The 12,312-nt window shown below is 46.7% G+C and overlaps 1 protein-coding gene across 1 annotated transcript; it reads right to left on the bottom strand.

The window, feature by feature from the left end:
* Window positions 1-7,669: 7,669 nt before the first annotated feature.
* Window positions 7,670-10,330, bottom strand: LOC307029518 (uncharacterized protein). The gene is made up of 2 exons (XM_079665607.1): window positions 8,089-10,330; window positions 7,670-8,049 (listed from the first exon to the last, which is right to left on the bottom strand). Exons 1-2 carry the CDS (start codon window positions 9,329-9,331, stop codon window positions 7,820-7,822), a joined length of 1,473 nt encoding a protein of 490 aa, XP_079521733.1. The 5' UTR covers window positions 9,332-10,330; the 3' UTR covers window positions 7,670-7,819.
* Between the last annotated feature and the right edge of the window lie 1,982 nt (window positions 10,331-12,312).

Raw genomic sequence — 12,312 nt, 5'->3', positions numbered from 1 at the left:
TAAAGTACCTTTCTCTTTGTCCAAACGATCTAGCGGTCTCCTTTTTATCAACAATTAGCTGTGCAGCTTTACCCGTCTCGATGTCGCGACAACAAGCCTCCACGCAGTCGGAACCAGCCTGTTTCGGTTCAACGAGGCCTGCGGTTTTGACAGTCTCTGCGGCCGCAGAGCTGCTGCTTTTGGGTTTATCTGGCTGCGCTGGTTCTATAGTTGAAGGTCCAGGCTCCGGAGTTGTGGTGGATGTCAGGGATGTGACATTGAAGTGGTTGAATTTAAGTTTAGTTTGACTGTATTTCATTTTCTTATGCGCTGGTTCTTCTGACATGTTTGCGAGCTAAGTTTATCTTTCTAGGTTAACGGCTGCCACACACAGAACAACGTAACAAATAAACAAATCTCAGCTTTTTTATTGGTTGTAATGTAGGCTACTTGATACATTTGAATGGTGTGACAAAGTCCTCTTTGATTGGATTAAAATGTACATATTCTTCCTATTATGTTTGCCTGCTTTATTTTACCTAGTGCAATATTTGAACTGCTCGCATTGACCAAAAGACACATTTTGAGTTGTATACACTGTTGGAAAGAGGAGATTCCTAGCTTTCTAATGATATCAGGATTGTTGTTGTACTCCAAATATTAAGCAAAATGTCACATTATATAATGATTGCCACCGAGTCATAATTTTGAGAAAAAGACGTTCAAAGTTTCCTCTTCTCTGGAATCCATCGATCTGATTGATTATTAGCGGGGCAAATGACCAGAGTAGCTATGGAGGGAAAATATTTTCGTTTGGATTACTTGTCTGGGGTAAACTCGCAAGTGTGTCTGTGTTAAACACACAGACGAGAAACACTGGCTGTTGTTATGCCCTGTGATGTTAAATTACTCCGTTCTCCTCTTGTAATTATGCCGTTACAAGCTTTCAAAGTTGTATTTATCATCTGGATTTGCCGAAACAAGTTTAATATTCTGAAAGCCAAGACTTTGTTTATTTGAAATCAAATGAAACTGTCACGGACCCTGCCGTGTTATCTAGATTACTATACGGTTTACATTAATAATTTCAGTGAGAGGGAGGGGGAGGGGAGCTGCTGCTGCTGCTGCGCTGAGGGGGAGCCGAGTGAGAGCGAGGTGCCTGTCTTCTTCCCTTTACAAGCTTCAAAACTGTATTTATCGTTTGTTTTTGGAAATAAAAGTTTCATATTCTGAAAGCCAAGACTTTGCTTATTTAAAATCAAACAAAAAACTCGAACCCCGGAAAAATATTTTTTTACACAAATACACGTATATTTTTGAATTGATCCATAAAAGTGGGGGGGCCAATGGCCCCTTGGCCCCCCTGCTTCCGGCGCCCCTGTAAGTGCAATGCCTTGCGGCCTGTAGCACCATCCTTGATGGAGCATATGTGTGGGCAGGAAAGGAGTGAGCAGAGAGTATAAGAGTAGTTGTCGATTTTTGTTCTGTTTTCTGTGACTATCTGCCTCACCCTCTCAGACTTTCAGTTGCGCGCGCTACTAAAGAGACGTGTTACCATGGAAACCAAACAATGGTGGAGCTGTATTACAGTCCGAGTGGAAACAGTCCTGAGTAAATATAATTTTGTCAGAAATCGGGAGAAATGCGGGAGAAATATGACCCCAGGAGGAAACCGGGAGAGGGCAATGAAATCGGGAGTCTCCCGTGAAAATCGGGAGAGTTAACAAATATGAGTTGCAGTAGAAAATTCAACTGTAGCGCTGGTGCATTAATGGGAAACCCTTAAAGTTTGAGCACTAGTGATGTGTCGGTCGCGAACGAGCCGGCTCAAAGAGCCGGCTCTTTTAAGTGAACGACGGGAGCCGGTTTCTTCTTTTTTTTTGCGGAGGGATCTAGATCGGCATGAAGGCACATTATGCAATGTGCAATGTGCACATTATCTCGCTTATTACATGGCCACATTCTCAACAAAGTAACGACATGACTCCCAATATTAATTGAAATGCTTTTATGGATTTAGAAAATTATTTTATTAATTTAAAAAATAGTTGTATGTATTTATTTAAATTGACATGCATCCGCTAAAGAAAAATAGTCCGTTGTTACTGTTTGAACTAATGTAGCAACGGCAGGAACTGCTTCGATAGTGTTTTTGAGGAGCTTTTTGATTACAGATTTGAAAACATCGTTGCTTGCTTTAAAAATAGCACAATTCATTATGTCAAACCTTGGAAAGTATATAGATATCCCTGCCCTAATGCCAAAGTAAATATCAACTGAATATGTGTCGCCGTTTGATGTCTATGTGTAACCGGCTGTGTCTGACTCTGCGTTGTGTTGTGTAGAAAGACGACGACCCAGACGTGTAGCTTCATTCAGGATGTACATTTATTTTCACTCCTGACGAAACAGCGACAGAAAGAAAACATTTCTCCAGTCAGTACTCTCTTTAACGTGCCCCTCTCCCACAGAGATCAGTATCAAAAGGGCATAACGTAAAAAGTAACACAACATACCTGACGAAACAGCGACAGAAAGAAAACATTTCTCCAGTCAGTACTCTCTTTAACGTGCCCCTATACAAATTAAACAACACAGAAATACATTGTGAACACCCGTGAGACACTACAACAAAAATAAGTAATAAAAAGTAACTTAAATTGCATAAAGTCGACACTAAAACACGGAAATTGCTTCTGGCTGAAGAGCCGCCTACCTCTCCCACAGAGATCAGTATCAAAAGGGGAGAACGATGCATGAACCCCGCGAAAAAAAGGGGAACAGTGTCACATACATAAGGAACGTAGGGGTACACGCTAAAATTATAGTTCCACATACTGATGTGAGTCCTACTGCGTCAGGTATTAACACAAGATGAAACAAGAATAAACACAGATTTTGTGTAATTATATAGACATATTTACATAATATATTATATACAAATGAGACATAACTGTCCCTGTTACACTCACCCCGCTAGAATTATGCAAAATTCTGGGTCGCAAAACAATCCACATATAAACACACTGGCCATTACAACAAGCAACAAAACCATATGAAACAGCAATAAGAGCTTCCTACCTAAAGGATAAGAGAATGAGGGACTCGCTTGGGCCCAGCAAGAACCCACAGTACTCTACAGACAAGGTGAGGTGCAGTTTACACCCCACACCCTGGCCAAACGATGTGGATGAGCGAAAAATAAAAAAAGGCTCAATACAGCAGTATATCACCAGAGCACAAATAATGGCTAACACGCCACATTTCACACATTAATAACAGCACGCGGCCTTATCTCAACCCTCAAGAAGGGACTCAAGTTGTGCCATGGACTCAATGAAGCGGCGCACAGGTCTAATGACTCTGCCGAATCGTGAGGTAACCTGGCCATCTACATGTGATGCTTGACGCTTATTGGCAGGGGGCCGTTGTGGCAGAGGAGCTGGGAAAGCCATTGGGGTCTCTACAGCAGTTGCAGGGTCACTAGAAACGGGGGTGACCAACACAGAAGGAGGTGGTGGGTGGTCTGGATGAACAGAGTCATCAAAAGGGGACTGCTCAAGGACCCATGAGGCGGTGCGGCCATCCTCCCCGTCAACATCCGAGAGGGAACCAGCTAGGGATGGCCCAGCTGTTGCAGCTGCTGTGTCTAACTCGGACACCTCTGTCCCATGCCAATCAGATGCCGGAGCGGTATCGGTCATGCTAGGGGTAGGTGCGGGCACAGGAGCATCATCTTCACCATCCGAGGCCTCCTCCAGCGGAAGGAAGTTGACTTGCAGCAGCAGGTTTCGGTGAACAACACGCTCATGTCCCTCTGGATCCCTGATCCGGTAGATATGGAGGGCTGGTTTTGAGGCCACCACAGTGTGCACAACAGGCATCCACTTGTCAGAAAGCTTGCATTTTCCCTTGGCGCCTTTGTTCGCCAGCAGCACCTGGTCACCGACAGACAGAGGTTGGCCCCTGACCCGTTTGTTATACTGGTCACTCTGATGTCTCTGCTCCGCTGTGCAGTTTTTCTGGGCCAGTGCCATGGCACAGTGCAGGTCTTCCAAGAGGGATTTCACGTAGGCATTGTAGTCACACACAGTCACATCATGAAGTACATTCCTGAACAGAAGGTCCACTGGCAGCCTTGGGATTCTCCCGAACATCAAATAGAAGGGCGCGAACCCAGTGGTCTCATGGACAGTGCAATTGTACACGAAAGTCATTGTCTGTATTATCTGCGGCCACTTCTGTTTGGAGCGAAGTGGTAGAGACCTCAACATGTTGCCCAGGGTGCGGTTGAACCTCTCTGTGCCGCCGTTCCCCATAGGGTGGTAAGGTGTGGTGTGGGACTTGTCAACCCCTGACAACTGCAAGAGCTCAGCAATCAGCTCACTTTCAAAGTTTGCTCCCTGGTCAGAATGAAGGCGCTGAGGGAAGCCATAAACACAGAAAAAGTTGTCCCACAGCTTCTTGGCTACTCTCTTAGCTGTCTGATCCTGGCAGGGGAAAGCATGTGCCAACTTTGTATAGTGATCGGTGATCACAAGAACATCCACAGACTTGTTGTGACGGTCTTCAGCTGACCAGAAGTCGATGCACACAAGCTCCAGAGGGGCAGAGGTCTTAATGCTCTCCAGTGGGGCTCTTGCGGAAGGTTCAGGAGTCTTGCTGAGAACACATCTGTGGCAGTGCTTCACATGATTGCGGACATCCTTCTCCATGTCGTACCAGAAGAAACGCTGGCGGGCCAGAGACAGTGTGCGGGGCTGACCTTGATGGCCAGCATGGTCGTGAACACCAGATAATGCATCTGCCTTTAGCGACTCCGGCACCACGAACTGGGACCTCTTCTGTCTAGTCAAGGGATCTTTCGTGACCCTGTAGAGGACGCCATTCAGAAGAGTCAGTTTATCCCACTGCTTCAAGACTCTCAGAGTCGGCTGACTCTCATTGTAGCGTTCCCGTCTGGAAGGCCTGCGCTTCCTGTCGACATAGAGAGCGACCCTGGAAATTACTGGGTCCTGTTGCTGGTGTGACTGCAGCTCAGAAAGAGATAGGGAATGCAACGTGTCCTGGCCAGGTGGTTCAAAGGTGGTGAGGTGATCAACCAGGGAGGCTGCACGCTGCCTAGGAGCAGAGTCCCACTCGTCCAAGGAGGAAAGAAGAGAAGAGACCTCATCCTCAGACATTGAACCTTCAATGGCGTCAGAGTGAGATGGACCCTCCAGTGACTGTGGTTGGCAGGTGAGGCGGAAGGCATCTTGCACAGACCCATCACTGACGTCACAGACCTGGTCCAGTAGCTCCAAGTAGGGTTCACGCAGCAACCGTTCCCTCAAAGGTTTCACGAAAGGGTCTCTGCTGAGGGCATCCGCCACCACGTTCAACCTGCCGGGAATATGTTTGATTTCGAAGGAATACGGAGCCAACTTAGCAACCCACCGCTGCTCACAGGCGTCAAGTTTCGGCTTGGTCATGATATATGTGAGAGGATTGTTATCTGACCAGACGGTGAATCTGTGACCCTTGAGCCAGTGGCTAAACTTCTCACAAACCGCCCACTTTAGAGCCAAGAACTCCAGTCTGTGTGCAGGATAATTGAGCTGGCTGCGACTGAGAGTTTTGCTTGCAAAGGCGATGGGTCTTGCCTTCTCCTCACCAGCAGAAATTTGGGACAGTACAGCACCCAGACCATCAAGGGAAGCATCGGTGGAGAGGATGAAAGGCCTATCAAAGTCTGGGTGTGCCAGCACCACGCTGTTGAGGAGTGCGTGTCTCAGATCATCAAATGCCTTCTCACAGGCAGGGGTCCAATCCTGAGGAGTCAGTTCTCGAAAGGTGCCAGCTCTTCTCCGACCGAAAGAGCCCTTGGCTTTCCTCTTCTGCCCTGCAGTTAAGGCGTAGAGTGGCTTTGCGATGGAAGAACAGCCAGGAATGAAGTGTTGATAATACAGCACCATCCCGAGGAAAGACCTGACCTTCCGCTGAGATGGGGTGCAACCGTCGTCGTTCATGAGATCCTCCTTCCCGAAAGCTGAGATGACCCTCACCTTCTCTTGGTCGACTGAGACGCCACTGCTGTCTATCACGTGACCCAGAAACCCCACAGTCCTGCGAAGGAAGTAGCACTTCTTCTGAGACAGCTTCAGGTTGTTGGCTCTGAGCCGCGAGAAGACAGTCTCCAGCCGTTTCAGGGCTTCCTCCTCGGATGGAGCAAAGACAAGCAGGTCGTCCAAATAACAGAGGAGGCTGGAGAAGTTCAAATCACCAAACACACTCATCATCATCCGCATAAAGGACGCGGGACTGTTGCAAAGACCTTGGGGAAGTCTGTTGTACTCATACAGGCCTAAGGGTGTTGTGAATGCCGAGTACTTCCTGTCAGACTCATGGAGGGGGATGTTGTAGAACCCCGATGTGAGATCCATGGTGCTGAAAAAGGCGTTTCCACCAAGGGCAGCAAGACAGTCGGCCTGGTGAGGCAGCGGGTGGGCGTCCTTGACGGTCTTGGCATTAAGCCAGCGAAAGTCAGTGCAGATCCTTAACTCTCCTGACTTCTTCCAGACAAGGACCAGCGGCGATGCATACTCACTGACTGATTTACTGATGATGCCTTTCAACTCCATCTCAGACAGCACCTCTCTCAGTTTGTGATAGTGTGCTGGAGGGACACGGCGATAGGGTAGCCTGAAGGGGTGATCATCAGTGAGATGAATCCGGTGGACGAACTCTTTCGCTTCCCCACAGTCCAGCTTGTCTTTGGAGAAGACATCCTGGTAAGTGAGCAACAGTTCAGAGAGTCTCTTTTTCCATTCATCTGACACCGCACAGCCTTCGAGGTCGATGTCTGCCAATCCACAGTCTTTAAGCTGCTGAGGGTGGGTAGAGCTGGCATCTGAGTTGGGAGGAGGGTCAGCTGCCTGACTGGTCTGTGGCCTATTCACACCCTGAGAGAGGGGAAGGTCTTCCATCGCGACACAAGTAAACACATCGGCCACTTTAGCATTGCGGCGTAGTGTCACGGGACTCTTGGTTGGGTTAAGGACCTTCATAGGGACCCAACGATCTCCCCACATGGGTGCCACAACCCGTCCCACAATAATGTCTTTGGGGGCTGAACGGGAGGAGGTGGGCTCCACAATGACAGTGCTCCCAGGGGACACAGGAACACTGCCAGGTAGCTTTCCCCACACCAGATACTCCTTCTGTGGTGCTAGAGTGATAGCTTGCCGTAGCTTGACCGTGCCAACCTTGTCAGGCAGTTCAGGACCAGACCAACGAGTGATGCAGCTGAGCAACTGAAGAAACTGCTCACAGTCGGGGTCTGAGGTGTTGGACTGGATGAGCTCCCAGTACTTCTCATCAGACTTCATCCTCTGTAATATGGGCCTGATGACGTTGCTACCAATAATGAGTTCGTCTCTCTGCCCTGGGACAAGGAAAGTTGGCACAATGAATTTAGAACCGTAAACCTCAATCTCCAGGTCATAGATACATCTGGGTTGTGTCATAAGGCCACCACAGCCAACTAGGACCACCTTCTCTGGCACAGGCTGAGGACAAGGGAGGACACCAGCAGCTCTAAGATTGGACTCTGCCTCTTCGCTGAGTGTGCATGACATGCTCCCTGAATCAAGCATCCCCCTTAAAGTTGACTGACCCCCTACTAACACTGGGGTATAAAACAAGTCATTGGCTCCTTCAACTCTATGTGAACCCACAGCAATCACAGTTTTGTCATCAGGAAGATTACTACAGCAGTTCACATATGTTGATCTTAAGTCATTTTCCTCACTGAGGGTGTCACTAGTGCCGCCCATGCTATCCCTCTCACTGCACGGGCGGGCTAGTTTAAACCAGCATTGGAGGGAGAAGGTGGCATGGCTGAGGAAGGAGAGGCCTGTGGGCACTGATTTCTTATGTGACCAGGACTGAAGCAGTTAAGGCATAATCTGTAAAGCCTGCAGTGTACATGGGTTGAATGGTCCCTGGAGCCACAAACCTTGCATGGAAAGGACTCAGATGCCTGCTGGTAACGGGGTCGACCATTCTGACGGTGGACTTGTTGGTGGTTGCCTGGCTGACCATTCTGACGGTGGGCTTGTTGGTGGTTACCTGGCTGATGGTAGTCTGGCCTTTGACTGGTTGTAAGGGAAGCGTTGCACATAGCCAGAACTCTGTCAAACATTGCAACTACCTGTTGAACACCAGCGTCGGTAGTAGGTGGGTTGACGGTGGTAGGGGCTGGGTCAGAGACAGCAGAGAGAGGCAGGGATAAGGGGGACACTTGGGGACTCACCCTAGCATGGTCTGGCTGAGGCTGACTGTAAGCAAGGGCAGTGGCCGGTAGAGAGTTGGGAGGGGGATCTGGTTGGTGCGCTAATGAGGCCTGAGACATCCCCAGATTGACAGGGCGAAAAGAATCAGTCACAGGGCTCTGACTATAAACTGACAGACCCACCACATTATGAGACTGCGCTGCTGTTTTTCTCACATTTCTCATATGGGCGTCCAGACGCTCCTGAACCTCAGCCGTGGTCCACCGCTCAGGTGCCTTCAGTTGGAATGATATGGCGAGACTGGGGTCAGGACAGTGATTAATGAACATCAAGACCACTTCTGCACTGGGGTCATCTACACATTTACCTCGCCTCCGGAGGCACTCGTCCGCAGCATCTATTGACTTGTTAAGGCGTATCCAATAGTCCATAGCACTTTCACCAGCACGTGGAACAGTGCCGTAAAAATCTTTCATGGGCAAGTTAGAGTATGACAGCTCACTAAAGTTACCCTTTAATATGTCAAACACAGCTGTGGGCAGGTCGGTCGCACTCAAGTCAGGTCGGCTGCGGATTGACACTTTCACCACATCCCTGGCTTTACCTGTTAGTCTTGACATAATCAGATCAAACCTTTCTACGTGAGTGTCACATTTCACTCTATTCAGGTAACATCTCATCATGTCCTCCCATTCATGAATAGAAAATACATCAGCACGATCACCCCTGAAGTAAGGCGGAGCCTTGGTGTCTGACTGCACCACAACCTTCAATTGAGACAAATCAGCCTGGTGGGACGGGTGTGGATTGGTGGGAGACTGAGGCTGGGCAGCACTGGGCTGGTGCATGGTGCTTGATATGTTCTCACCTATCTGTTTAGCCAAACTTGTTATCATTTCCCCAAAAGCTTCAACAGATACTACTTGTGTAAGTTTACGGTCTGGCTGCATAATAGGTGTGGAGCTTGCAGCAGGTGTTAATGTCGGGTTGAAATCACTAGCGAACCCAAATCTTTCACTACCTTTAAGTCGCTGGCCCCTCCCCAACCCAAATGTGACATCATGCCCACTAACATCCATATTGTTAATGACAACAACAAAAAAATCCCACAAAGCAATCAAAACACAGTTTAAAGCCACCCACAAGAGATAAAACACTAAAATAAAATAAAATGATAAAACACAGATAAACAGATATACTCAGTGATAAGTGTCCTCTCAGACTCAGTGCATCTCTCAATTTGAATATGTACACTGTCCCTTTAACGCACCTGCCGTCGCAGCAAGAGAGGGGGAAAAAAAAAAAAAAGAGGAAAAAAAAAAAACACACTCCAGTCTTTCCTTCTTCCCGCCGGTGGGCAGCAGCTTTACCCCGGGGACCAGACGGCGCTGGTCGCGGATACAACGGGTCGTCACGGCACCAAGTGTAACCGGCTGTGTCTGACTCTGCGTTGTGTTGTGTAGAAAGACGACGACCCAGACGTGTAGCTTCATTCAGGATGTACATTTATTTTCACTCCTGACGAAACAGCGACAGAAAGAAAACATTTCTCCAGTCAGTACTCTCTTTAACGTGCCCCTCTCCCACAGAGATCAGTATCAAAAGGGCATAACGTAAAAAGTAACACAACATACCTGACGAAACAGCGACAGAAAGAAAACATTTCTCCAGTCAGTACTCTCTTTAACGTGCCCCTATACAAATTAAACAACACAGAAATACATTGTGAACACCCGTGAGACACTACAACAAAAATAAGTAATAAAAAGTAACTTAAATTGCATAAAGTCGACACTAAAACACGGAAATTGCTTCTGGCTGAAGAGCCGCCTACCTCTCCCACAGAGATCAGTATCAAAAGGGGAGAACGATGCATGAACCCCGCGAAAAAAAGGGGAACAGTGTCACATACATAAGGAACGTAGGGGTACACGCTAAAATTATAGTTCCACATACTGATGTGAGTCCTACTGCGTCAGGTATTAACACAAGATGAAACAAGAATAAACACAGATTTTGTGTAATTATATAGACATATTTACATAATATATTATATACAAATGAGACATAACTGTCCCTGTTACATATGTCTGGACCGCTGCGTAAAAAGGAGGGTTTCTGCCCCGTTGCTTCTCTTCTTACTTCTATAAGAATAAAACACGGAGGAGGGAGATCTCTTTTTCTCCCCCTCTTCTGAGAGCCCAGCAGCTGATCTCAGAGCACGCTCCCCTCTCCTGCAGGGGGGCGGGTCAGCTGCAGCTCACAGAATCGGCCTTTTCTTTAAAAATAATTTTAAAATGTCGATACAGTAGCCCCTTTTTTTAAATAGTTTTTATAGGTGTTTATCTGTTTTGTGTAGCGTGGTTCTACAAGCAAGTCAGTGCATTCATTGGGTGGTATCAGAGAGTTACAAGGGTCTGTAAATGCAATGAAAACATTTGGCCACAGCAAGTCATTTATATTAAACATGTAATATTTACTTTTGAATACTTCAGTACAAAGGATGTATTGATTAATTTAAGTGATATGTGTACACATAGGCCTATACACATCAAAACAGGGCTACATTTGATTTAATTAAAAGGTATAATATGTGGTAAACTGAAGAGCCGTTTGGTGAGCCGAGCCAAATGATCCGGCTCACCAAGAAGAGCCGGAATTCCCATCACCTTTTGAGCACCCTCTATGAAACGTCAAGCTACCCCACAGCACCCCCTAGAGAAAATCTCTGGTGCCGCCACTGGCTAGCTGGCCGGGAATCACATGTCGGGAGGAAGTCCATAATACAGCCAGGTAAGAACTTCACTAAACATGGCTTCTCTGTTGCCATCTGGTGCGCCTCTGCCAGAGCAGCCTCTTTCTGCTGAACACTGGATGCTCCCCTCCACCTAGTGATGTTACGTATTGCGCCGAGGCTTCGGAGCGTGTGTCGAGTAATCCCCGAAGCTTTTTGTGAAGTGTTAAATATGTTCTTTATTCTCGCGTCCAGGAGAGAAGCTTTAAAATGAGACTAAATGGAGTCTCTGAAAAGATTCAAATGGGATACTTTAATTAAAAAAGGCGCGGTAGTGTTACAGACAGAATATTGTTCCGGCAGAAAACAGCTGTGATCTGGTTCTCCTGAGCAAGAAGAAGACAGCGGATCTCTCCTCCGGCGCTGCTATGTATATCCTCTGCTGGCTCCTCCCCGCCAGCCGGCTCACCTCGTCTCCAATGTCCGTTATTGCATTTAAACAGAGGATAGGTTCTTTTCACATTCAATATATGCTTAACACGCCGTTTCTCCTCATATTCTCTTTCATCACTTTTCATTTAACACATTCTAAACGCTGTAATCAATACTCTAAACAATACTTCTCGGCTCGTTTGGTTGCCGGTCATTCCGGATGTTGTCACATGCTACTCTCGTCTGTAAACAATAATGTATTCAAATAAACTGTACTTTCATTTAATATTCAACATGGTAGTATCTCGACATCTATCGTTGTAGTGTTAAATCAGTAGGTTTCGGTTTTCACCACACCAAGTCATTTCGCTCCTCAATTCACCTCTTTAGGAAATCGTATATTAGCCACATGCTACATGCTAACCGTAGATGAAGGATTTTCAGAATAAAAGCTTAACTGCTTGTGCACAAGAATTTCTGGTTTTTCAGTATAAAAGAGCGTTTGAACTGACGGTATGTTTAAGCTACATTATACCATCAAAACATTGATTTTAATTTCTAACAGTCCCTCCTTACACACCTAAAAGGTGTGTATAATACTGAAATCAATGAGTTCTTCATCTGAACTTTGCATATTACATATCTCATATTAACAAACATACAATCAAATGGAATGGTTTCACAGCCGGCTTTACAAAAATACAAAATAAATTCTTGTCTGTGTTCAAACATAAAAGTTTTCCCTTGTGCATAACTTCTAGTGTTTACATTCAATATCATTCTTCAAAATAGCAGCAATGGCTTGGTATCAGAACATTTCTTCCTCCCTCCTTTCACAGAAACCGTTCTCATACCACGCTCAGTGTTAAGGCACTTGTTTTTACAAAGTGAAAA

The sequence above is a fragment of the Notothenia rossii genome (assembly GCF_949606895.1).
Source record: "Notothenia rossii genome assembly, chromosome: 2".
Classification (NCBI taxonomy): domain Eukaryota; kingdom Metazoa; phylum Chordata; class Actinopteri; order Perciformes; family Nototheniidae; genus Notothenia; species Notothenia rossii.
This window is presented reverse-complemented; position numbering and strand designations above follow the sequence as displayed.

What these genes read in the sequence shown, in the direction of transcription:
- LOC307029518 (XM_079665607.1), bottom strand. Translation starts at nt 9,331, where the DNA reads ATGGATGTTAGTGGGCATGATGTCACATTTGGGTTGGGGAGGGGCCAG. An exon ending in GCCAGACTACCATCAGCCAG is followed by an intron (nt 8,050 to 8,088) that starts GTAACCACCAAC and finishes ATGGTCAGCCAG; the next exon opens with GCAACCACCAACAAGTCCAC.